This window comes from Dermacentor andersoni, chromosome 1 (assembly GCF_023375885.2).
Source record: "Dermacentor andersoni chromosome 1, qqDerAnde1_hic_scaffold, whole genome shotgun sequence".
Lineage (NCBI taxonomy): Eukaryota > Metazoa > Arthropoda > Arachnida > Ixodida > Ixodidae > Dermacentor > Dermacentor andersoni.
Window position 1 is genome coordinate 194,311,683 of NC_092814.1, and position 25,447 is coordinate 194,337,129.

The 25,447-nt window shown below is 51.4% G+C and overlaps 1 protein-coding gene across 2 annotated transcripts; it reads right to left on the bottom strand.

The window, feature by feature from the left end:
* Positions 1 to 3,321: 3,321 nt before the first annotated feature.
* LOC126546997 (uncharacterized) lies at positions 3,322 to 23,408 on the bottom strand. Of its 2 annotated transcripts, XM_050194789.2 has the most exons (2): positions 18,604 to 23,408; positions 3,322 to 3,570 (listed from the first exon to the last, which is right to left on the bottom strand). In XM_050194789.2, the coding sequence occupies exons 1-2, from the start codon at positions 22,994 to 22,996 to the stop codon at positions 3,449 to 3,451; spliced, it is 4,515 nt and encodes a 1,504-aa protein (XP_050050746.1). In that variant the 5' UTR covers positions 22,997 to 23,408; the 3' UTR covers positions 3,322 to 3,448. The 2 variants fall into 2 exon arrangements, with proteins under 2 accessions (XP_050050746.1, XP_050050747.1); XM_050194790.3 differs by lacking the exon at positions 3,322 to 3,570 and having other exon boundaries at positions 11,361 to 23,408.
* Positions 23,409 to 25,447: the final 2,039 nt, after the last annotated feature.

The following is a 25,447-nucleotide window of genomic DNA, read 5'->3' on the forward strand; positions in this document are numbered from 1 at the left end:
AAGAGCGAGCTGCATACAACCACCGCACGCCAAGGGTCGCGCTTACTTGTCGTTGCTGTATTAGCCTTAATATCATTACCCGGGAAATTACATTCCACTCGGAATGTCCCGCAGCCAGAAAACGAAACGTCGCGTCTCTGGTAACGAAGGCCACCAAGCAGGCCAGTGAAGGAGCGAGAAAGCCTTCGCAGGCACCCTTTTGCTGCTGCTTACAAGCGACCTGCTGCGACGTACAATTGCAAATAACTGCATTCAGAATACAGTGACCTCTCCGAGCTGTTGAATAACATGTTAGGTAAGAGAATAGAGTGAAAAGCGCAATGCGATACTACGTGAGTCATCGGTTGTAGCTCCTCCTCAGACGAAGTGTATACTATTAGTCGTCGCATGAAAACTGCGCGGCAGGCAGACGCCCGCTACCGAGAGGCATTAAATTAAGTGAGAGCGCGTTGGTTTCGTAATTCGCCGACTTCGAAGCGGACTGTAATCAATTCCGTTGCTCAATTATAAAGCGCCGCTCAAGGCACGCTGATTGCCTCCGCGAACATTTTGCTTTCGTTTGCCGTTCGCGTCCCCCATATAATTACACATGCGACGTAACTCGGCCCTTTAGCAACGCTCAGGCGCGGTTTTTTACGTACGTACACGTGATATTTTGTCAATCCCAACGCCTCAGCATGCGGCAACGCTGGGGGGGGGGTGTAGCCCAGCACGCAGCGCGCCAGCCTGGCAAGAGAGCGGCAGGAGAGACAAAAATAACTAAAAAATAAAGCAGAGTACGGGCGTGCTTCAAGGTCAAGGTCAAGCTACACGCAGCGCGCCCCACAGACGTACGCGTGGGCGGTCGCGTGGAACGGTCGGTTTATTTTGCGTATGCGCGCTTCCTGCATGCCATCTGAACTGGCAGCGATAGCTGCTGCTGTCCGCGTCGTCAAACGAAGGGGACAAACTCTATATAAGTACACCCGGAGTAAAATAGCACGCGTCGGGCGCCCTGCAGTGCCTAAAACGACACCCAAAACGTTCGCGTTATGGGACAGCGTGCTACGAGCGAATGAGGAGCGGCACCTTTTACGCCCTGTTTGCGATACTCGGCGCGGACTACAGGTGCCGCACGGGACTATATAGGAGGGGCATCAACACGGCGCGCGCTCGAAATGTGCCGCTGAACAGGATGCACAGCGCGTGCGAACTTCCCGAGACCGCGCGCCCTGAACCGGAGTGGAGACCGACTAGGCGAGAGTGAATTACCGCGCTGGCGGCTATTTAGAAGGTGTTCGGATGACATCTGATGTAGTGCAGGCCCTACGGCCTAACGGGCTGTCTGTCTCACGTGGCGAACTGCGGTCGCCTTCTGGATTTCGGAAGCTAGTCAGCGACCAACTTTAGAGGAGGAAAAAAAAAAAAAAAAGGCTTCTAAACAATGCTGCCTCCATGGAGAAATGGAACAAGGAGTGAGCAGCGTCCTTCCTCGGTGGCATCGCTATACGGTGACGAACTTCCGGGTGAATATACAGCTGTCCTTGTTCGGGAGCTGGGGAAGCAGTTTGCCTCTGCGGTATAACGTGGACAGTCTTAACTGAGCAAAGCTAACGTGCGCGGCCGCGTGCAGGTGGGCCTTTAGCTGCATCTAAATTAAGCGTGCGCGCGTGCAGTGTGTGTTTCTGCTTTTCGACCACGTCAACTCCGGGAACCGTTGATCTTCCGATGTGTGTAAGCCTTCAATGCGAGCGCATACAGCGCTTCGATGGCGTACTTTCTCTTCGAAAAACTCAACCGTACGAAACCCGGTAGTCCAAGAAACAAGAGGTAAAAGAAAGATAGATGTGTGTCGAAGCACGCCGCCCTATATACAATATTATTTATCTCAATATGAACCACAGGGCACAGGAAGCACTATTGTCGAGACAGTCCAAATGAAAACTCACCTTGACCTCAGTCTAGGGGAGTTTCATCTTGACCGCCTCTACAAAGCTATAGTACCATTCAAGACGCGATGATATTCGGTTTCACGGTGAGCACACAATGTTCAAGAGGAGCTCGTATGTTCCGACACGCCAAGAACTTACATTTCTTCCGGTCACGTAGCTCCTGCCAGGGATGGGATGCCTAGGTTTCGGGGAAAACGCCGTGTCACTACGCGTTCCATCGACAAGTGCTGCCTTTAGTGCACAGCAAAAGGCAGCGTTCATGAGTATAGAGCTGTGCATCGATTAGCATCATTATTCGGTTGACTGGTACGCCTCGCCGAATTCGCTAAAGCGAGTGGTGAAAAATCCATTAGAATTGAAGCACAAAAGCATCGGGTGGATGTATTGTTAAAGGAATACCCGTTGAAATAAAATGAAATACAAATTATTTACGCCATCATGGCACCATACGATATCTTACTTTGCCAAATTTATGTTCACTTGGCGTGCATATTGATGGACGCCTTGAGATGAAGGATTCAGTGGGAAAACTCTGAGGGCAAGAAGATTTGTGACCTCACCGCGCAGTGACGATAATATGACCAGGTAATTTTTTTTTTACTTGAACTGTGCCAGTCCACGCGCCACTCTAATTTACTTCGTTAAGGTCCACGGCAATCGTATTGCGCGAAATGCTAATGCTGTTCTGCACAGCACGAGACTCCACAGTTTTCGTAGCCTGCAGCAACATGGTTAGGAGTAGACGTCGAAATAATAGTCTCAGAAGAAATCGCAATGTTTAAGAAAGTTTGTATGTTCAAGTGCCTCTTATCCACTGCTATTAAATGCCGGAAATCAAAGGGAAAAAAAGAAAGAAAGACGTGGTACGCTGAAAAATGAAGTTAGCCCACAGATGTCACTTCAGTATCTCAAAACAATAAGGACTCATGATGTGGTGCGTTGAACAATGGCCACCTGGTCGCGACTATACTTTTAATCCTTCCATCCTCTTATCCCAGTACAGCGTAGCCAACTGGAATCCGTTAGACCCTCCATGCAGTTTCTTAACTTCCTCATCCTCGGGCGTAAACTCTAATTTCGGGCAGATTAAGCGATTAACAAGTCAAAGTCCGCTGAATAGATTAGTCCAGCTGATCGGTAGCATAACCGAATCAGTCCCCTATTTGAGAGCAGCTTCGCCTGAAAATGTTAAACAAATTATGTAAACTGCGCACAGCCCGAACATGTATTGCGAGCAGCGCATATTACAACCTCCATAATCTTGTGAACATGTGACTTCGCGTGGAGTCAAAACGCAGCCATCTGTGTGAGTGAGGGTCCTGCTAGCATAGAGGACCGATAATGAAAAGGCCGCGTTACAGTTTCTCAACGGAGAGAAATGTGTCGCATATTAGAGTGGTAAATAATCGCTGGTACTACGAAGCATCTTTATTTTGATCCGGGTGGTCAACAATGTATAGTAAGAGGTACGAGAAAAGCAGCAACAAAGAATATAAAAGGCTCTTCTCGCTAGGGGGTCAGTGCGTGACGTGTACCGCTGTGTTCAGCTCAGTTCCCGTAGTGTGGAGTGGCTTTGTGGCTTCTGGACACGGCGCCGTTGCCTGCTGTCTGACTGGCTTATACACGATCGTTATGTGAACTGTAACGAAATAAAAGAACGAGAAAGAAGGAGAAAAAAAATCAACATGAAAAAGGAACCATGACTACGCTCTGGCAGTAAAACACCGTAGCAGGCGTTTATAACTTACTTAAATTTTTGTTGCTATAGTATCTACTTGATATTTCTTTTTTAATTCCTGATTATTCCTACGAACTCCAGCGACTGCGGCCTTATAGACCAGGTAAGCTGACTTGCTGAGAAAAAAAAAAGAAAAAGCAGATGAGGCACGAATGGAACCATAAAGTGTTACACCCCCCCCCCCCCCCCCAAAAAAAAAAAAAAAACAACAACAACAACAACAACAAGAAAAACCGTATGTATTGTCCCTGCCATGACAGCGCGATCACAATCCTTTCGCGCGACGTACAGCCAGAGACACATCGACACCCACGAGAAGCCGTAATGAATGTCTGTGCTATATATATAAAAAAGTAAATTAAGTTCAGTCACACTGCAAAAGTGTAAGAACCACAGTAACCTCGCGGGCATGTCTGTGCAAGCTTTTCAGTTTCGTGTCGTTGCGGCTGGTCGCGTCGACAAGTTTCGCTTTGATCGACGCTCTGCTACGGGCTACACGTGCTTGGGTCCTAGACTGAGGAAGCACGTAACAACGTTTCGTCAGACACTGCCCCGAGTGAGACGCTGCGCAAAGCGAAACTTGCGCACGAGTGGTCGACGCTCGTCTCGTTGCGAGCCAATGTCCTTCGAAAGACGACTCGCCTTGGGTGCACGCCCATTTCAGCCACCGATAAAAAAAATATGAAAAAAAATGGGATAGAGCATGGCGCAAGAAAACTGAAGCCAATAAAAGGCGGCCCACCAAGTGATTACGTCGCGGTAAATGTTTCAGTGTCTTCCAGCGGCCGTCAGTGCACGCTATTCCGAAAAGATAACGGGTGCAAGAGAAACGCGCGGCTGCCCCACTCGCACGTCCCAGCGAAGACGATAAGCGAACACAGGGTGTCCCAGCTAACTTTAGCCAGGCTTTAAAGATATGCAAATGCCACCTAGCTGGACAGAACAAAGGTAATGCTGTATGCCGTCGCTTGGAGATACTTAAATTATTTTTTTTTTCATTCTGACTAATTACATAATCAGTCTTAATTAATTAATCAACTTCTCAAATATTATAGTTAGATGAAAAGTGTCAATGAGAAGATTTTAGAGCGACGTGAAAAACTCCCGATACAGCTTTCCGTTGCTCAATACGTGCTACATAAACGTGTTTTTCCGAGCAGCCCGCGAATACACGCAAAGCGCCTCGAGCGGCCAGTCGCGCGGCAATTTTGCGTGTATTAGGGGGCTTCTTTAACGCTCGAAAAAAAAAAAACACGTTTATGTAGCACGTATTGAGCAACGGAAAGCTGTATCGGGAGTTTTTCACGTCGCTCTACAATCTTCTCATTGACACTTTTCATCTAACTATAATATTTGAGAAGTTGATTAATTAATTAAGACTGATTATGTAAGTAGTCAGAATGCAAAAAAAAAATAATTGAAGTATCTCCAAGCGACGGCATACAGCATTACCTTTGTTCTGTCCAGCTAGGTGGCATTTGCATATCTTTAAACTCTGGCTAAAGTTAGCTGGGACACCCTGTATACGTTGCCATAAACGAGCTAAGCTGCACAAGCGCATCGGGAGATTACGTGCGCAGAGCGGTTCGCAAAGCACCCGAACCAGTGTGCGTCGACTAAAACCTACCGGGAACCAAGTACAATGGGCTCAGTCCGCAGAGCGCAGGGTTACGCGCTGGACGGACCTTTCGAGACGAAAGGCGAAGGTGTGGCTTCACAGAGAGTTGGCTGGCTAAGGCTGGCTGCATGACGTAATGCCCTCACCCAGTTTGTTTTCTTCCTTCATGAGCCTGGCGCGCGTCCGGTTATACTTGACGAAAGGAGATCTATCGAAGCCAGCTAGGTAAGATTCAAGAGAGAGAGAGAGAGAGAGAGAGAGAGAGAGGGCAGCATCCTTCCAGACTGCAGCACGATGCCTTTGTGGTGCACACCAACCTTCTCCCTTTTCGCTCCGGGTATAGCTATAGGACACGCGACGGATCGACTCCCCAAGCACGCGGGTCGATCCCTGGTCAGGTCTGGCGTTTGCGTGCGGCGGCTATACGACAAGGATCGATCTTCCGTTCGCAGACAGACATGAGGGAGCACTGCACCCAGTGGCGCTGCGGAAACAAACAATAATGCTAATCTCGTCCGTTTGAAACAACTGCACGTGACGGCAGGCGTTAAAAAAAAAAAAAAAGAAGTATGCGCAGCGAAAGGCATATCTCGGCTCCGGCGTAACACGGTAAGGACACAATGCTAGAATTTCGACCACCAACTACGGCGTTCAAGTAAATGGAGCAGCCATATATAATGCATCTATAGCGAGAGAGAGCGCGTTACAGCTTAGACGGATTCGCGAGCGGGTGGCGCTGCTGCCTCAAACGAGGGCGGAAAAGAAAAGGCGCATTGCCGAATATTTTGCTACCAGTCGTCGCTGCCTTAGCGGGGCTATGACCATGGCATCTATGACATTGCAACATTAAAAGAATAGTGATGTCGACAGACACGTTATCGAGCGCTTACGCGCGTCTTAATGCGCCTATACTAGATGACCTGCAGTGACGTCATCCTAGGCACAATATTAGAGAACCATCACGGTGAAAAGATGCGTCCAGTAACGTCACGTTCAAGCTATATATACGTGTTTCTCGCTGCGTCTTCCAACGGCGACAGGAAGCACATACGCTTTAGCCAGAAATACGGGCTCACCACTTACAGGAGACAGGTTATTGGCGTACTATGGCACGCTTTATAATGATATGACGTGCAGAAGTGTGTGCTGAGTGGTAAGTTAGGTGACTGAAACAAACCTCTTACGTGACGCGAGTAAAGTTACGATCTTGCTCCAGAAGCTTCGATATTGATGCTAATAATAACAATGAAATACAAAGAAAGAAAGAAAGAAAGAAAGAAAGAAAGAACACTGCGTTCAATTATAAACACCGGTGACCTTAGCACTAAACAAAGGACGGACCATTGCGTACACCAAGCGCTCCATGCAGTATGGATGCCATTGGACTCAGAAGCGTCGCACATGCTTCCTGTTTAGTGTGACAGGCGAGTAACGGAATTGATTACTTTAGTGGAGCACGGAGAGGCGAGCCTTACTAGAAGGGCTTGTAAGTTTGAATGGGGATGACTAAAATGAAAGCATTAAAAAAAAAAAAAAAGCAAGAGGAAGTACTCTTTCTGAGCAACACAGGGTACCCACCATACACGCGACTTTAAAAAGCTGAGTATGTTATGCATTAGTTCTGAACAACATCAAGGGCACAACAACAGCCCCTGGAACGGTTGTTCGCCCGGCAGCATCACAAAGCACAAAAGGCATTCCGAGCCGTATTGTAAACTTGAAAATTGACCCCACTCCAGGTGCCGGCGCGAACACGACTGACTCATCCCAAAGTATACGGACGTTGAGCTTCGTGGGCTCAAAGATGCTGTGGCGTGAAGTTGGAATGGGATTTGCAGGATCTACGCTTTGTTTGCTCCTCTTTTGTTCCCGACGCCGCACTCTCGGCGAAAGTGGGCGGGCCAGCTGATGCAATTATTATAAAAGACGAAAGGTTCACGCGTCTGGCTGCGTGCTCTTCAGGCATTCCATGCAAGCGCGCGGGCGAGCGACGAACTAGTTCCCGCCAGCTGGGCGTACGTACAGCGAACTCCACGCATTTTCGGCACGCGTACGCAGCACGCGGGCGGCAAACGCCAGTAAGCGGCCGACAAATGCGAAGCCAGGCGTCGCGACACGGCGGCGCCTGCTCACATCGCGGCGCCGCGCAACCTAGACTCCGCTCTCCCCTCTCCTTAGAGCTTAAACGCCTTACAAGAGCCCTTCACCCACACGCCTCCCTTCTTTCTTCCCTTGCGCGAGGTTCGGTGGGGTAGAGGCTCGGTTCGTCTGGAGCGCGAGGGTTTCGCGCAACTGGAGACACTTCGGCAAGACGCATCCTAGCCGGAGTATTTTCTTATTCATTTGCTTTCTCCTTTCGTAAAAGCAAAAGTGAGCTTTGGCGTCACCGGTGCTTCGACGCCCAGCGGCGTTTCCTTCTCCGCAGTTTCTTTCTTTTTTTTTCTCTCTCTCCTCGAAGTACGTTGGCGGTGTCAGAGACCGACAGCTGGCTGATGGACAACGCGAAGCACTAAAGCCGAAAGCGCTGTGGACGCAGGCAGACTCCAGCTTGGCGCGCGCACCAAGCGCGCAGCGCCCAGTGCATGCGATCGCGACCACGGGCTTGTTTGTACTGCTTGCGTTCTGCTCCATTTTCCAACCGCTTCATGACGGCCCCAGAGCCGCATCAACTTTCCACAGTGCGCCGGTGGAAGCCAAGGGTCGCAAAGCCGCATGTGTTGCGTGATTCTGCTCGTTCCAGAGGACATAAACGGAAAGCAACAGTTTCGTTTACAGCTAAACAATAATTGCCAAAATAAACCTGAAATATAGAGTAACGAAACAGCATCGGAAATAGCAAAAAAGGTTATTTCTCTTTTGAATTTGCAAAATAAATGAAAATGAGAAAGAAAGGTCACTGAGAGATATCAACGCTGCCTACACCTTAATTCCCTTAGAGTCACGGAGAACATGATCATATCATTCAGCTCAGTTCCCGTTTAGCTTCTGAGGGAAATGGTGGATATTAAAATTGGAGTGCGGCTCTTCCATCGGGGTTCGACACCCCACTATGGGCCGTCCACACCCGCCTCGATAGCTTTCCAATTTCTCTCGGCAAAGGCGCTCTTCGCATGCAAACGGCAGGTCGATCGGCAGAGCTATTTTGGGGCTGCACGTTGTGTTAGCCGCGGCATGGAACCGAAGAGGCGGCGAGACAAGCCACGCTGGCGCAGCAAGTGACACCATGGGGCCCGCCCGGAAAGGAGTCCCAGAGTTGTATGTAAGGGATGATTTTAAAAAAAAAAAGGGGGGGGGGGGACAGATTGTGAATTAAAAAAAAAAACGTATCATGCAAGAACGGAGGCTCCACTGTGCGCTCCTAGTAAAGAGAACACTGTACGATATGCGCATACGATATGCGTATATTTCTCAGAGCCTCGGGTTAACTGCGCAAGGGTAACACGTTGATGAACAGAACGTTTTTGCAGAAGCGCAATGTGCTGACCCGATCGAATAATGGCAAGCGGCATGCGACAACTGCGTGCGGGCCTGCACCCGCGACCATTCCTAGGCGCAGTGCATCACGGAACGCCCCAGTGGACGTATTCTCGGACGACCACTTTCGGAGATATCACTTTCAGTGCGCGCTGATTGGCTGGTTGAGCAAAACTGGTTGATCTGACTGGCTGGTTGAGCAAGACCGCTCGAATCATCCAGCCCACCGTGTATTAGAGGTCACGCGAAAGTGATATTGTCGCCGAAAGTGATCGTCCGACAATACCGGCCCAGTTGCATCAAGTTTGCTCGCCACGGCATGGAATGCAGCAATTATAGTGCCTCATCAGCTCACCAGATTATTCACGCCCTACTATATACAGTGTGTCCCAGCTATATTTAGCCAGAGTTTAAATATATGCGAATGTCACGTAGCTGGACAGAACCAACGCAATGTTTGCCGTCGTTTGGAGATACTCAGATAAATGTTTTGTCATTCCACCTAATTAGATAATCAGACCTAATCGATTAATCAACTTTTCGAATATTTTATTTAGATGAAAAGTGTCAATGAGAAAATTGTCGTAGAGCAACATGAAAAACTCCCGATGCAGCTTTCTCTTGCTGAATACGTGCTACATAAAAGTGTTTTTCCGAACGTGAAAGCCAGCGAATACATGCAAAGTGCGTAGAGTGGCCAGTCGCGCGGCAATTTTACGTGTATTCGGGGGCTTCTCTCACGCTCGGAAAAACATTCTTATGTAGCACGTATTGAGCAATACAAAGCTGTATCGGGACTTTTTCATGTTGATCTACAATTTTCTCATTGACACTTTTCATCTTATTATAATATTTGAAAAGTTCATTAACTAATGAAGAATGATTATCTAATTAGGCGGGACGAAAAAAAATGTATCTCAGTACCTCCAAGCGACGGCAAACAACATTACCTTGGTTCTGTCCAGCTACGTGGCATTCGCATATTTTAAAAACTGGCTAAAGTTAGCTGGGACACCCTGTGTAGTACAATCACCCGATAACGAGCACTGAGGAGGGCGACGAGTTGAAGCTGGCGATTACGACACCATACTCTTCGTCGTTCTCGAACGCAAGCCAACTAACCCAAATTTGTACTCTTGTCAATTCTCATCGTTCATAAAGAAATCGCTGGAAAAGGCGATCGCTGCTTAAATGTGCATGCACAGGTTTCGCGAGTAAACGCCGCAATAGACGTTAGGGAGCGATTCACCACGTACCACACAGGCGCGCAACACGGTCAGAACTGGCGCGCGCCTGTGCAGTAAGCGGAGCCGACAAAAACTTGCCCGCGCCACGTCCGCGCGCCCGTCTCCCACTGCCGCACTCAGGGCAACCACACGGAGCGCATTACCCAAGTACTTCGGGCGCGCAGTGGCGTCACCCGGCGTCATGTTGCGCTGCGCGCACGTAAATACACGCGGTTAGCTTCTTCCCGCAGCAATCGTAAACTGAGTGGGAATTACTTTGGCTGGAACTATAACCTCGTCGCGCAGCGTGAAGCGGGCGCGCCGACAAGGCGCCGTAGTACGACGGAAATGCGTCTCATGTAGTTGCTACATGACACGCGGTGATTGGCGAACATTTATTTTCGTGACAACAGAGGTCTCTGCTAGTGTAGGCGCGGCCCCGCGCGCACTGGCAGACACTGTGCTGGGCGCGTCGAGAGGGCGACGTTGGTATGCAGTGAGCTAGCTCACTGTGCCGACGTTCGTCGAGTTTGCCGACCGATCTTTAAACTGGTAAGGTGCAGGCTTTGCCGCACTAACACCGGCCACGAGTTCTAGCACTAGTTGGGCTACTTGGTAATTCATTATGTAAGTACAATATAGCGCAACTGCTACACGAATGACGGATCGACAGCGGCGAAGGACGCAGCGCGTGCGTCACCTTCGTCACAATTACGTCCGCCAAGCGTGCTGGCCTATACTTCACTCGTTCTGTGCTGAACGTGCCGGACCCAAGGATGGAGAACTTATGCCATTTAGTCCGCCACAGGCAACATGTAATTCTGGGAGTCCAAGGTACTGATTCGTTATAATTTTATCGGGCATGTGGGCGTTTCCTAAACAAGTGATCGTGAAAATAAATAAGAAATACAAATCACAGATGAATGTGTCGAAAATGCTACACCATTTGTACTACAGTATACTAGAAAGAAGACAACACAACAATAACAGAACAACATTTGGCATCAAAGGACTAGATGGCCGTCAGCTCTCGCAGAAACACATTCTGCATTCACGGCTTCAACAATTTTCCGTGCCCAGCAGAAAACAACACCGCACCGTCACGGGTTACACCATACTCTGCGGATACCACTCAGTGTACCGTGGTACGTGCATCACCTCGAAGGTGATGACTCTTTCTGTACTTCCTGCCTCTTTTCTTTTTGAACGATAGCAAACAGGAGATACCCAAGGCGTCACTGTCGGCTTCCACTTAGTTGGAATCAAAAGAAGATTATACATATAAGTCGAGCGGGCGTAGAAAAAGTGCGAACGGATGCGTGTGCAGCAAGTTCTCTTTTGTCACACGACTTCACGACAACAAAGAGAGCATCTTACGCGAACAACTGACGCAGCGGGCCAGAACGTCCGGCATCTGACCTTCTGCCCCACTGAGCCCTTTATTTTATTCATCCATTTTCTCGTACACAGTGCAGCTCACATGGCGCTGTCGTAGAAGCATACGGAAGGAGCGGCTAAAATACAGAAAGGTAAAGGCGGAAGGAGCAACAACAGATCGTCGATGCAGCAATCGGAGATGACAAGGAAATACTACAAGCACAAAACAACGCACAACCACAGGGAACAACAAAACGTATAGGCAAGAGAACAAATCTAGAAAGGAGCAGAAAACGAAAACAGAGAAAGATAATGTTAACGCAAATGCACAGCAGGTCGCGATGTTCAGCTGGTTACAGAAACAAACGTTCAGTACGAGAAGGCGGTCTAATAAAGATAGTTTGAGAAGAGGGACACCGAACTGCTTTAAGCCAAGGCAAGGACTCCTGAATCTATAACAGGATTACTATGCAGACGCGTTTTCTCGGAAAGTGTCTTAGCACACATTCAAATAAATTTCGATCGGGTGAACGACGCGGTGCGCGAGCTCCAACTAAGCCACGAGTAAACACACAGAAAACAAAGTTAGGTTCTAAGGAACGAAGGCACGAAATACATCGTGCTTTGTGGTCCTAGCAAGTGACAAAATAAACAGGCCACGTTTATTTCCGTATAGTTTTGTGAACTGCACGGGTTGTCAGCATTTCGAGAGCATATTCACCCAATTCAAGCAGAGTTGCTAGTCGTGGCCTCGTATATATGCAAATTTTAACGGCACAATAATTAAATCATCATCGGGGCGCTTGTGCGTCTTTCGGCTCTAGTTCAAGGAATAATTAACATTTGTAGTGCTACAAATTTTATGTCGTGTGACAAGCCGAATGTATTAGGTAGCTGTGCCTTCCGACTCGATGCTTTGTAAGTGTTCGAGGATGTGGACATATTGAATAACGAATAGTAGTAATAGTTGGTTCGACGTGAGATTCCTTTGAGACTCGTACGAAAAAAAAAAAAAAGGAAAAGGAGAAACGACAGTGAAAAGGTGAAGTACGGAAAGCGAGAGACGGAACAAGATTTTAGCGAGACCAGCACCAGAAAACAGGAAACAAATGGGAAATATGGCTTTTATTCATTATTTAAAATAAACAACTGCGGGTATACACGTGAGCAACACTATACTAGGCAAGTTCTCTCTTGCTTCTCTTTCTCTCTCACTCTTTTTTTCTCGCGACAGCGTCTTTCGTTTTCTATTTTTTTGTTCACTCGCGAAACACGTTGTATATATATGTATAGGTAACTTACGCAGCACATACGTAGAATAGGCCACCAACGTCAACCAGACACACCAGCAGCAGTATACACAACACGACCATTCCTTTTGGCTACACACACGGTGCCCATATAGCGTGACTTCGTATTGCTTTCGGCGTGGCCAGTGATTAGAACTCGTGCACCTTTATAAACAAACGAATTGTGTATTTCGTTTAGTTATGCAGACGCCAATTACCATCACGTGGCACCAATCATTGCGACCTTTGATGGCGACTCCACACAAAAGCGCCTTCTGTCTGCTCATTCAACGCGTAGTACAAATACGCTGAAACGGATCTGTGGCCACGCCGAAAGCTATAGCCAGCACACACACATACACACACTACGCTAATAACAGCATCGGGTGCGGCCGAAACGAATAGCGCCATTTACAGGAACATACAGACACAACAGCCAGAAGATAGAAACGGCAAACAAAAACAAAACAACAACAACATGACGGAATAGCTCGTTAACAGCAGACGACAGGAGGAGGTCGAGTCACTGTCCTTAGCCCACACCGTCTCATTCACTTCTCCTGTCGTCAGCCGCCAAGTCGCAGCAGGATCAGCACTTCGCAGAAATGTGAACAGTAACGAGAAAACGAGAACGACGAAACAGAAAGAGAGAAAAAAAAAAGAATGAAACGTACAACGCGGTCGCAACACAAACAGCAGAAAAGCGCGCGAGTGCTAAGCGCTCGCGGCCCCGTTTTTTTTTTTTTACCTGCATCAATAGTCGCCTGTTCAAGTGAATGGTCCGCTTGAACAGACGACGGCTATAATTCGTCCGTTCGCTGCTTCTGCGAAGCCACGCAATAGCCCTTGTGGTCACAGAGCTAACGTAAACACGACGCGGACGACGACGAAGATACGACGTCTGCGGCGAGGCAGAAGAGGAAATAAGAGCCAGCGTAGGATGGGCGAGCACAGACGAAATACGAATAAGCAGTAGTACAAGGGACAAGCCCCTCCCCACCATTAATGCGCCGCCAACGCGGACGACTTAAGCATGCAACGCACGCAAATGTATACAAGGCGATAATGGCGTCGAGAGTGTTTGTCTTCGGTCCGGGAGGAGGTTCGCGTGGAATACGTCTTCCTTACCCTACTTACTTCTTCTTCCTTTTTTTTAAAAAAAAAAAAATCTTGTTCCTGCAAGGAAGAGCGGAGTAGCTAAACGGAGGGATATAAGGCTGAAGAGGCTTCGCAAGAACTAAGTCAATAATTGCGACACGGTCAAAGGTTGACTTCCGGTAACATTTCCGGAGATAAAGCACCTTGATAAAAAGCACGCGTGTTCAGGCGTATCCGATATAGACGGCTTGTCTATGCAAATATATGGATAAACAGCATATGCATGTACAAATGTATAAACAGGCTGCCTCTTTCAGAACAGTAAGAAAACGACCTGACTCGCCTTTACGAATATTTTTTTAACTTCGTACACAGATGGATAAAACCTAACGGCGTCAGAAAAGCCCGCGCGACTTCATGACACTCGCAAAAAAGATGAGAAAAGAAAAAAAAAGGAAAAAGAAAGAAAGGAAGAAGAAAAACCCAAGCCACTCCGTGTAACGAAAACGCAATCTCGAAACGCAATCTTAGGCTTGCGGAAGCCCAGTTACGGCAGCAAGGACAAAAGAACGAAACGATACATTAAGATCGTGATAAGAGGTGACAATGATTAAAAACTCTGCAAGAAAAGCACGCGAGACGCAGACAGAAGTTACAGGCAACGAGTTCTCTCAGTGCCCCAAATGCAGTTGCATTTTGCACATCTGACGACAATACAAGAAAGAAGGGAATGAAAGCTAATTACGTTAAGAGAAACAATAAGACTCAATTTCGAACTTACGTAAGCAATCTTGGCCGCAGGTTTAAGGAACGCAAACAAGCAGCGCAGAACGCAACGCCGCATGATGCACTTTATTGTATAAATATATATGCATGTATAAAGAAGGAAGTTTTTTTTTTTTTTTTTTTTGAGGTTTGCCTTTTAAGAAAGATCCACAAAAATAAACGTCCTCGTTCTTGCCTACACTCCTTTTCTTTAGCCTTGAGTGCCTCGTAGCGTTCGCACGCACAAACCGTTAATGGTAGGAGCGCATCCTTGCAGTGCACTGCAAGCTATCGAAAGGAACAACGTTCTAAAAGGCAACGATTATCGACGTTGGCGGGAAGCCGGCATCACATAACGTAACATCAATAAGAAATGTTTACAGCTGTACTTTTGGGGGTTGCGTCTTGCAGAAAAAGGCGCCTGCTGTCTTGCGCCCGCCCGGTTCAGCCAGGAACACCGTCTAACTCAGTGACACCCCCTAGCAACACCAGTAAGAGTGTTGCGTCTTGGGGGCGAGGTGGGGAGAGGGAGGAGGAGAGCGGGGGAGGGGGAGCATCTCGCTCATATGTAAAATGACCGCACAGCGTAATGCGCATCCCATGAGGGTGTCACGTTCAATACAGTGAGACTGCCTAAGAGCGGGCCTACCAAAAACTAGCGGTATGACAAGCTACGGGGAAAGTCTTCAATCAACGCCGTTGCTCATTTGAGGCTCCAAGACGGGGAGTGGCTACGCTAGCGGTTCGACGCTACTTAGCCAAAATTGAGCCACACACGATGAACAAGCGGGACCATCAATCAGTAGCCGTTGGTCTCAAAAGTTACTACACCACGGCAAATTGCGAAGAGGCGTCGTCGACGCTGTTGTGCTGCGGCTGACACGCTGGTCAAGCCTACGACGCAGGCAGCATGCATGATGTGAGTGAGGACAGACATCGAGAAGGAAAAACGGGAAGAAGAAGCGCGGAGTGGATTAAGTGTTATGTAAGGCAAAAGAAGCAGCCGCTTCCAATGGCGTCCACTGTCACGTGAATGACCTCGAGTGCTCCTGACCACTGGGTGAACTATAACCTTCATAAAAAACGCCTATCGAAACACAGCAGTAACTGTTTTGATTACGTTCCGAAACCTGTCACTGCGGTTCGTTCTCAACCTGTGCCTCGAATTACGGCGTAAAAGGGCGGCCTTACTAATTATACTTTCATCTTCCCTGTTAAAAAAAAAAAAAAGAAACATGCAAGAGCATGAGGCAGTTGGGGTGGAGAAAGGCCTGGAGCGGGTGCTTGTGTTTCACGTCGTCGACAATCGTCCGGCGAAGGGCGAGAGAACGAACGGCGAAGTATGCGGGCTTATATATATGCGACCCTGGAATTCCTGGGGGTTGTAAAGACGCGAGATAAAGTTGTAGAAAAAAAAAAGTAGATGCGCCGTACAAACACGAAGCTGTTCTACTACTCCTGCTACTACTGCCCCGGAAAATTCACGAGAACAATGAAGGCAATGTGGTAGGGGAAAAAAAAACAACAACGCTACATTCAGCACGGCAAAGGAGGAGCGCTGCTGAAATATCAGTGGTGACGGCCATGACGCTATTGTATACTGTATATGCGTCTATATGTATCTACATATACTTGTTCTGCGTCGAACAAAACGGTTGTGTCTTGGCTCTTTCTTATATGGAACAAACTCTCACTGCATATACGTGAAAAAACACGTTCAACAAACGTATAGAGTACAGGTAGCTATATAACTTGTCTAAGCGTCTACAGTAAACTTTCCTGCGTCTTACTTTACCGTACTTTACGTTATACACTAGGAACAGAAGCAGCGGACGAAAAAAAAAAACTAATAAAGAAGAGGTGGCACAGGCAGACTGATAGGTGAGACGATCCGTACGGTTCAATAAATTATGCGCTATAGGCAGAAGCAGGACAGCTGTGTTCAGTATGTACACGAAAGTACGGGGGACAAAAGCCATAACTGAGATTCTTTGGCAGGCGCGAAACAGCGACAGTGCGTTATATAGGAGACATGGCAGCCACCCAGGTCTTTGAGACAAGGTAGCAATGACAGGTGGCAGTACAGGAAAAAAAAAAGGAAGTTTATATATAAAACGATTGGCGCGAGAAGTAGCGCGCCAGAACGCAGAGCCGCCCCTGGATATTGAGAGTAATGCTACATCATGGCGGCTTCTTTCCTCGATCAGGAGAAACGCCTAAACAATGCTCATTCACTTTCACCTCCGTCGTTTCTTCGCTCTGCGTTCACTCGCTTTGAAACTACCGAAACATTTCGTTCGAGGCCGTAGCGCGGCGTTTCCGGTGGCGGCATGTAGCTATTAACAGCAATAATGTATACTCCCATGCAGCAAGGTGTACTTAAGGTCCTGTCGCAGATGCGCGAAAGCCATTTACGTAGCCTACACGCGACGTTCGCGGTGATCTGACCGAACTCTTCAGAGATAGGATGGGAGCGCCTTATCAGAAATGTGTCAATACGGCGAATGATACCACCAGACGTTAGAAGGGCAACTGGAGGGACGCTTATATGGGATTGTGGACCTCCTCGAATCGATACACATTTCTTACATTGCGAATAGGCACAGCTTGAGACGTCAGAGGAACAATTGCACCCTTTGCTCAGCTGCGAAACGAAGAAAAAGCTACGCCGGTAGAAGATAGCGCAGCGTTCGCAATCCCTCGCGCAAGCGCGCCGCTCTGCCTGGCATCGGCGTTCGGAAGCTTACCGAGCGTTGATATTGGAAGTAGGGCAGCCCTGATCAGAGGTTTCGCGGCTAGAAAGGTCGCCGCCACTATCTTCGCGCTTCGCAGATGAGTCACGGCGGGATTGTAGCAACAGGTGTCACACTATGAGAGCACGTCGTTGCCGAAAGAACGCGACGGTTTTGCGGCAAGCCTTGCAGCCGATAGGCGTTCGCGAGCCTTATAATCGTTTCACAGTGTGCTGCCCATTCCTTGTGTACATTTAAACCATGGCCTAAATACTACGCAGAGTGCACGGGCAGCAGTCACATGCAGATTATGAGATTTATTTAACTGCACTAAACACTGCACTTTAGCATACTTTCACAGGGTACAGATAAAACCTCGCATAGCACAACTGTACAGTCGTCAATGACAAAGACGCCATAATGCGACAGCGTGACCTTCCAGCACAGGCTGCGGCGCGGTGAAACGTATGCCTGATTCTAGAGACGATAAGGAAACACCGCAGTTGCACACTGCCTGTTCACACTTGTCACATTAAAGCTATCCAGCCCACCAAATGGTGGGCGCAGAATATACTGAAGGTCGCGCGCTCGCATTGATGCGCCCCATTCTTTGATGAGCTGTAGTACATTTTTTCTCCCAATTACGGTCAAAATCGTCGAACATGGCATCAGGCATGGCTCTCAGAATGTAACACCTAGCAGAAGCGTGAAACCCCTTCAAGCCGGACACTCTCAGCTGGATAGTGGCGCCGGAATGATCAGTTATACTGGAAGTCAACAAAACTGTTGTATGGCAGATGTCCAGCTGCAACACATGATGGCACGGATCCAGTAACACCTGCGGAGGAGTTCAGACCCCTCTACAGACGGTTCGGCATCGAACCATCATTTTGCTTTCGGGAAAAGATTTTTGTCGACGCTGCGCCGCTTGGAGCAAACCGCGAATGGTCGCATGAAAGAAGCGATACATCTCACTCAAAGTGAAAGAAAGACCTAGGTAAAAATTTTGAAACAAGCAATCAAACGGCGTGAGAGGTACGGCTTTAAGAGGTTTCGTCAGCGCGCTATTCCGGCGGAATGCGAAGCCCAATGCAAATACAAGCTGCGTGCTGGGATTGGAAATAGTCTCGGGCAAATTTCAATACAAACTCAACGGCCAAAAAGCATCATAAACCCGATAAATCTGTATACTCTCTGACAATTTCGATAGTGACGGCGAGTGTGTGTAACCGTCGCACCATGCCATGCGCGCGTCTCACGAGGCCCGGATAGCATAGCGCGCGGGAGAGGACACGAGAGCCCGGGGCGTGGCGTCGCCGCTCACAGCGTGATGCCGACACTGCGACCGTACTCACCGAGCGCGGGCGCGGCGGGTGACTGAGCGGCCACCACAGAAGATGTCGACACCGGTTTGGAGCCCACGAAAGAAGACTCCATCCACACGGCGGGCCTGGCGGCACCGTTCGAAGACGCGGACGTAGACGGCACACCGATGTCACTGATCACCGAAGGGCAGACGGCCTCCGAATCGTCCTCGCGTTCCACGTTCCAACCACCACCGTCCCCGTAGATGCCTTGAACGTATGAGTAGCGGTCCCGAGGAATGCACGGTGACGCTGACTGCTGCTGCTGTTGCTGCTGTCGGTGCTCTTGCTGTTCTTGCAGCTGTTGCTGGTAGTGCTGTTGCTGGTGATGTTGCTGTTGCTGCTGGTTGTAATCGAAAGCCGACGGCGTAGTCCAACCGCCTCCAGGAGACACGGGTCGGCTGCCCGCGGAAGACAAAGGAGTCGTGGTACCGGTGCTGGGAGCGGCACGCCAGCCGAGGTACGGCTGCCGCATGGATCTGTAGGACCAGGCTGCTGCAGGGGCACTGCTGACGCTGCCCCAGCGGCTGAGCGAACCGCCTCCGTCGTGCGATCCGGGGCTGGACGTGAGGGACTCGCGCGACGCATGCCAGCATCGCCAGTCTGGCGCTGTCACTCGTTTGGGGATGACCAGGTTGCGGCTGTCTGGAGTGTTGGCGGCCAGGCTTGCGGTCGAAGGCGTGCGGCTGCCTAGCCCTTGCCAGCCGGATCGGCCGGTGGACGAGACGGAGTCGCGCCGCGCCCGCAGGATGCCCGTCTCGGCCGGCTTGCCGCGCCGCGTGTACCATTCGGGTAGCTCGAGCTTCTGGAGCGATCGCTCGATGCGGAGCTCGTGTTCGGATTTGGTTCGCTGTTCGTCGCCCAGCAGCGGGCAGCCCACGGTGCCGTCCTCGAGGAATCGGTCCATGCTGCGGGTGCGGTTCAAGTAAGCGTCGTCTGCTTCGTCGCTGTTCTGGGCGGTGTCTTCTTCAGCACCTTCGGCAGCGGAAATGGAAGCTTTCACCTGGCGACAACACAGCGTGTCCACGTCGGTCTCGAGGTAGCCCAGGCTCCTGCTACGGCGGCGTTCATCGTGCGCGGGCTGTCCGCAGCGACGTCGTGCGTAGCGGCTGCGCGTCTGTTCGACGAGCCGGTTGAACTTGTCTGGATGCACGGCCGGCGCCGGGCTCCGGGGCGGCAGCACTGCGGCGGTGCCGATCGGTTCGGTTCCTGTAGCCTGCTGCTGCCGCGGTGCATGCTGCGGCTCCGTCGAAGGAGGCGGCCATCGATCGTGCAGCCTGCGGCTGCGCCAAGCATCCGCCTCGAGCGCCGCCAGATCCGGCGAGCTCTTGGCCAGACTCTCGCGCGCCGCCTGCGCGCTAGCGCGGAATCCAAGCAGCCGCTCCGCCGACTCTTCGGCTGTTGTGCCTGGAGCAGCGGATGCGTCGTTCGGGCGCGTCTGCTGCTCCTGCTGCCGCTGAAGGTTCTCGAAGAACCTACGCCGCGACGATACAAGGCGGCCGGTAGCTGGCGACATGTGCGGTTCGGGCAGTTGGACTTGCGGTTTGGGTAGCGTCTGAGCCAGCCGCCGCGCGGTCGCGTAGCCCGTGATGCGTTCGAGATGCTCGGCTGGATCGAGTGGAGACCGGGATCGGGGCGGGGGCACTGGTTTGGGCGGCCGGAGAAGAAGCGGCTGCGATGCTTGCTGCTGCTGTTTTTGCTGCTGAGGGACAGGCGGCGGCTTGCGATGGCAGACTGGGCCCGTTCCTCCGTTGACGGGAAGAGTAGCTGGCCTTTTGTTGCTGCAATGGCCATTGCTGACTTTCGGTGTGCTTGTGATGGGCGGGCCATCGCAGTCGTCAGAGTCGGGAATGTTGTCTACGATGACAGCGTTGCTCTTCACAGGAGTTTGTAGCACACGAACACGATCTTCAAGAAGCACAGGAGACGGCGTCGAACTTGTCGGGGGCGAAGTGTCCGCTCGTGTTGGCAAAACGTCCGAGTGAACGTGAAAAGAACGTTGCTCGCAAGGCAGCGGCTCACGTTCCAAGAAAGGAGACACGTCGCCTTCTTTGTGATGACCGTTCACGTGTTCCCTGCTGCCGCCGGATTTCTTGAGGTGCAGCGACGAAAACTCCTTGTAGCGCAGGGGAGTCGGCAGCCGGACGTCGGAGCGGGCCGATGAGGAACTGGCTTTGTACACCGGTGACGACGAGACGGAGACGATGTCATCCGCAGGCTGACTTCGCGCGTGCCTGGCCCGGTCGACGGCATCTTCGGAGCCGCCGACCGAGCAGGCCGTGCGCACTACGACGTCCAGATCTGGTGGCGGAGCGAACTGCTTGCACCCAGCGTAGATTTCGCGCGACGCCTCGGCACTCGCCGTGGTTGCTGCTTTCGCTGTGGCGACGGCCAGCGCGAGGAACGGATCGCGCGACTGCGCCCGCACCGATGCCAGGGCGGACGCGCGGCTGGGCTCTGTCGTGCTGCAGCCGCGGGAACGCGCGACGGCGCGCGATGTTGCTGTCGCGCTCACTGTTCCCGCTCTCTGTTTGTGGTGGCGCGCGGCCGGCGGGCTTTCCAAGTGAAAACTCACATCTTCCTCCTCGAAAAGTTGACTTTCAGCGCTGTCTTCCTCTTCGTCGTCTTCCAAGTCGCAGGAGGTGCCTTCGTCGTCGTACGCGGCAACGGGATGCTGCGGCGTCTTCTGCTGCCTCCAGCGATGATACTCGCGCTGCTGACAGGCGTCGTTGGCCGCACTGGAGACTACGGCTGCTTTCACGCTGCCGCCGACATTCCTTACTCCACCGCCGCCGGCGCTCTCTTTCTTCTGCTTCCCACTTTCCCGCGTTGCCGATTGGCGCCTCTGAGTCCCCACTTCCGGTTGACGCTTACGCGCTCCATCCACAGAGGGCAGCACCCGACGCGTTGGCTGGGGCGGAGTGCTTGTCTTGGCTGCATCATCGGCTTGGCTACACCGCGGTTTCGGCTGCGGTGTCGTCTGCTCTCGAAACACAGTCTTCTCGACATCGGTGCGCTTCCCTAGGGGCGTGCATCGCTCCGTAGTTTCGGTGCTACTCGTTTCACTCCAAGAGGTCTGATTGACGTTGTTGAGCTTAGCAATGCGCGTTCCGTTCCGGTAGTACTCGTAGCTGTCCTCGCGTCTCACGCTCTGTGACACGCAAATCTCTGTCTGCACAAAGCTCAACGTCGAGTTATCGTCGCTGTCGCGGTGCATGCCGTTCATGCTTTTGGTCCGGCGCTCTTCAGCCACTCCAGCGCGGCTTTCACATCGAGGCCCGGGAGGTGAATGCGTGCCGTTTCTGTCCCCGCCACCGCCGCTGTCGACGAAGCATTGCTGGTCCGCCGAGCGGCCGTGGCTCTTGCGCGAGCTCGAGCTATCGATCGCCGACTCCCAGCTCAGACTGCTGGGGGGCGAGATGTCGCTCGAACTCGAAGTGCTGTCCCCGTCCAAGTAACCAGAGTCATCCAGGTCAGCCTCGACGTTCTGTTGATCGTCCCCATGGTAACTTGCCGAGTTTCGATTTCGGCCCTGCCCGCTCGAGTAGTCATCGTCGTCGCTACCAGATGACGCTGAGAGGTCTTTGAATGTGACATGCCGCACAATAGATGGCGCGCTGTGTCGAGTCTCTGTCGCGAGCGCGCTTTTGCGGATCGCGGCGGCTCGGCCGCTGTTTACGACCTTGCCCGCCGGTTTCGGAAGCGCGTGGCTGCCGGTGTTCACCTGGTTGTTGCAGTGGTCAGCTGTTGGCGATCCTTCGCCACCGGGGAAGGAGGCGCGGTGCGCCGGCGGTTCAAATGGCTGATATTCGGTGTTCGCTCCATGCTCGGCGCTTCCGTGATTATTGACGTCGTAATCCTGCGCGTTGTCGTCGCTCACACTTCGCGAACGTCCATTGACACACCGTGATTTGACAGGCCGATCTGGTGACGGAGGCAAAATCACTGCACCTCCACGAGGATTACCTCCGGGACCTTTTCTGCTGGCGTCGCTGTAGATGACCGCAGTTGCAACAACGGCGTCAACGGGAATCGCCGATGAAGTGGCAAAATAATTCGCAAGCGTCGTCGGTGAGCAGTTGCTAGGTGGCAGTTCAGAATGATCGTGGTGCTTGTTGCCGGCGAAACCGCTGGTGACTCCAGCCACGGCTCTGTTGAGCTCGACCACAGAGCCACACTCAGACGGGTAAGACCACCAGCTTCCCGAGTCGGAGTCCTCTTCGCCGATGGAAGAGGCCGACTCCAGCCTGGTGGTGTCGCTGCTGCAACTGCCTCCTGCGCTGCCGCCGCTGTACTCTTCCACTGGCGCTGGTGCAGCAATGCCGACGGCGCCGGGCGCGCACAGAACGTGCGACTCCCAGCGCGGTACGTCCTGCTGCGTCATGACGTCGCTGTTGACGACGCCGCGCACCGGAGCATCACGGGAGAACTGCCGTTTCGGTGAGCGGCAGCTGCTGCAGTGTCGTCGCGCGCGCTGATCCGGCCTTCACCTTGTTTTTTCGCGACACTTGGGCGACGACGAACGACGGCGGCCCAGCCGGCCGCGCAGCTGCGTTGTTGGTAGAGGCTCCTACGCAGGCGAACGCACGCGCGAGCCACGCGCGCGCCGGCGCTTCTGCGCCGCAACTGCTGCACTGCTGCGTGCCGCCGTCCTCTCTCAGCCGGTGGGAAGAACCGGCAGCGGCAAGCCGAGAGGAGCGACCGTCCGCTACCAACGCCGGCCTGCGTCGCTCTGTCCGTGCGGGAGAACAGCCGGGCGGCGAGTCGCCGACTCATGCGGCGAAGCCGGCTTCCGGAAAGGGTCTGCTGCTCCGCTTTTCTTCTCAGTGGCTGGCTAGCCGCTGCTTCCCGCTCGCCTCATTGTGCGTTGTTCTTGTACGCGCTCGCCCCCCTCGCCCCGCTGCCAGCTGCCCCTTTCGGCGCCCTCTCGGTCAGGCCCGACGGCTGCTAGTCGATTCGAACCCCGAGCCCTCCTTTTCTGCATGTGTACGTGCTTTTTATACATTCTATTTGTCCTTCGCTTTCCGAACGCCCAACCCGATTTTTCTGCGAGGGAAAGGACTCCAACTCCGATGAATTGGAGCTGGGGTTCTCACCCCGAGCCAGCTGGGAGGTGGGCCGAACCACTGCCAAGGCTGAAGCGTGTCCCACGACTTGACAATCTCCCCCAACCACCTTTTAGTGTTTGTTTGGTCGTATATTATCGTCTGCTGCCGCGTGCCGCGATGCCAGGCGGATGTAGGGATGGGGAAGCTTTTGTGCCTGTGTCCTGGCCACAGAAGAGCTCGTAACTCGTGATGCTTCTTTCGCCGAAGGCCCCGTTCTCTTGTTTTTTGCATTTTCAAAGCGACGCCTGTTCGGCCGCTGCGAGGCGTGCATGCAAACCACCAGGTAACTTATACGAGTGCATTTCAGTAGCGAGAGCTGGCTTCTCCGCGCGAGCACAAGCCTTTCTCGTTGTCCGCGTCTGGACCCCGAGGGCACGTGGACCGTCACTGCCGACCATGATCGCGCGCTTTTGGCTTTGCGAGTGATGCGCGTGGTGGCGGTGCGTGCTGCCTGTCGCGCTGTCGTGTAAGGTGGAGGTGGCCTCCGCGCCAGACACACCTGCGACTGCGTCTGAAATCTGCAGCTCCTACTGGAACCAGTAGTGGCGAAAATAGCGAGCCCTGCGAGTCGCAATGACTAAGCGAAGCGCGTATGTTGAAAGTGGAATGGCTGACATCTTGAATTACGGTGTGATGAACCCAAGCGGACAGTGGCGTGTACTGTCGCGTCTGTATTCCCGAGCTAGAACAACGGTCTGCGAATTAACGGCGGCCGTCCGCCGGGGCATGACTGCCGACGACGCCTGCACCGAAGTTGACGCGATACCCGAGTAGTTGACTTCATTCTTCCCATTCCCTAACTCTGTTTTCTTTCACTTAGCCGCTTTTCAGGGGTGTTCGAATGGTGAAATATCCGAATGGAATCCAATACGAATATTCGAGAAAAGCGATCTTCGATTATGTAATGGCATACCGGATATTTTCTCGTTTCAAAACGAAGAAATATAAAAGCTTGTGCGGAGTCTGTTATAAAAGAAGAGGGAGATAGCGAGAGAGAAAGAAAAAGGGCTTATTTACAATATTTGAGTCGCGCATGTAATGTCGTTCGCAACTGAATATTCGGTCAATTGAGGCGTTTGTAAATTATAAACTTGTTTCAGTTGTCTGATACACCATGAAAATGAGAGTAATCGAAAAAGATAATTGAATGTACCACATACACACAGTGTGTTGTGTTCGTTGAAGTAGCTAAATATACAACAGTACTATAACATCGCACGTCAGTTTAACGAGATGCAAACGGGATGAGATTGGCCAGATAAAGTATTACTGCGCCTAAATCAGGACAATTTCATAAATTCTCTAAAGGTGAGGCATACTTATTGAATGAGTGTTATTTATTGCACACAAGTCGGCTGCTGCATGCCTTCGCTGAGGAACTGGAACCTCTCTGCAACATTCGCGGCTGTCCTTCAGTAGAATCATTCGGAACGATCCCCGCTTGGGTCAGTTCTTCCTGGGACACCAAGAGGTTTTATCCCTTATACTCGAAGCTTTGCGTATCGATATAACTCCCAACAGATGAATACCAGTTCGAGTGCGGATTCTGACCAAGCCGGGATGTCATAGAACTACTTGGCAAAGCTCCTAAAAGAATGAAAGACAAAATAAATAACCGGAGAAATACCAGCTGGTCGATTTGAGTGCCAAATAGACACCTGTGGGAGTATGATTTCTTTCGAAACGCGTATCAAGTCCGTCTGCAGTTCGCTTTGTACCACGATTAT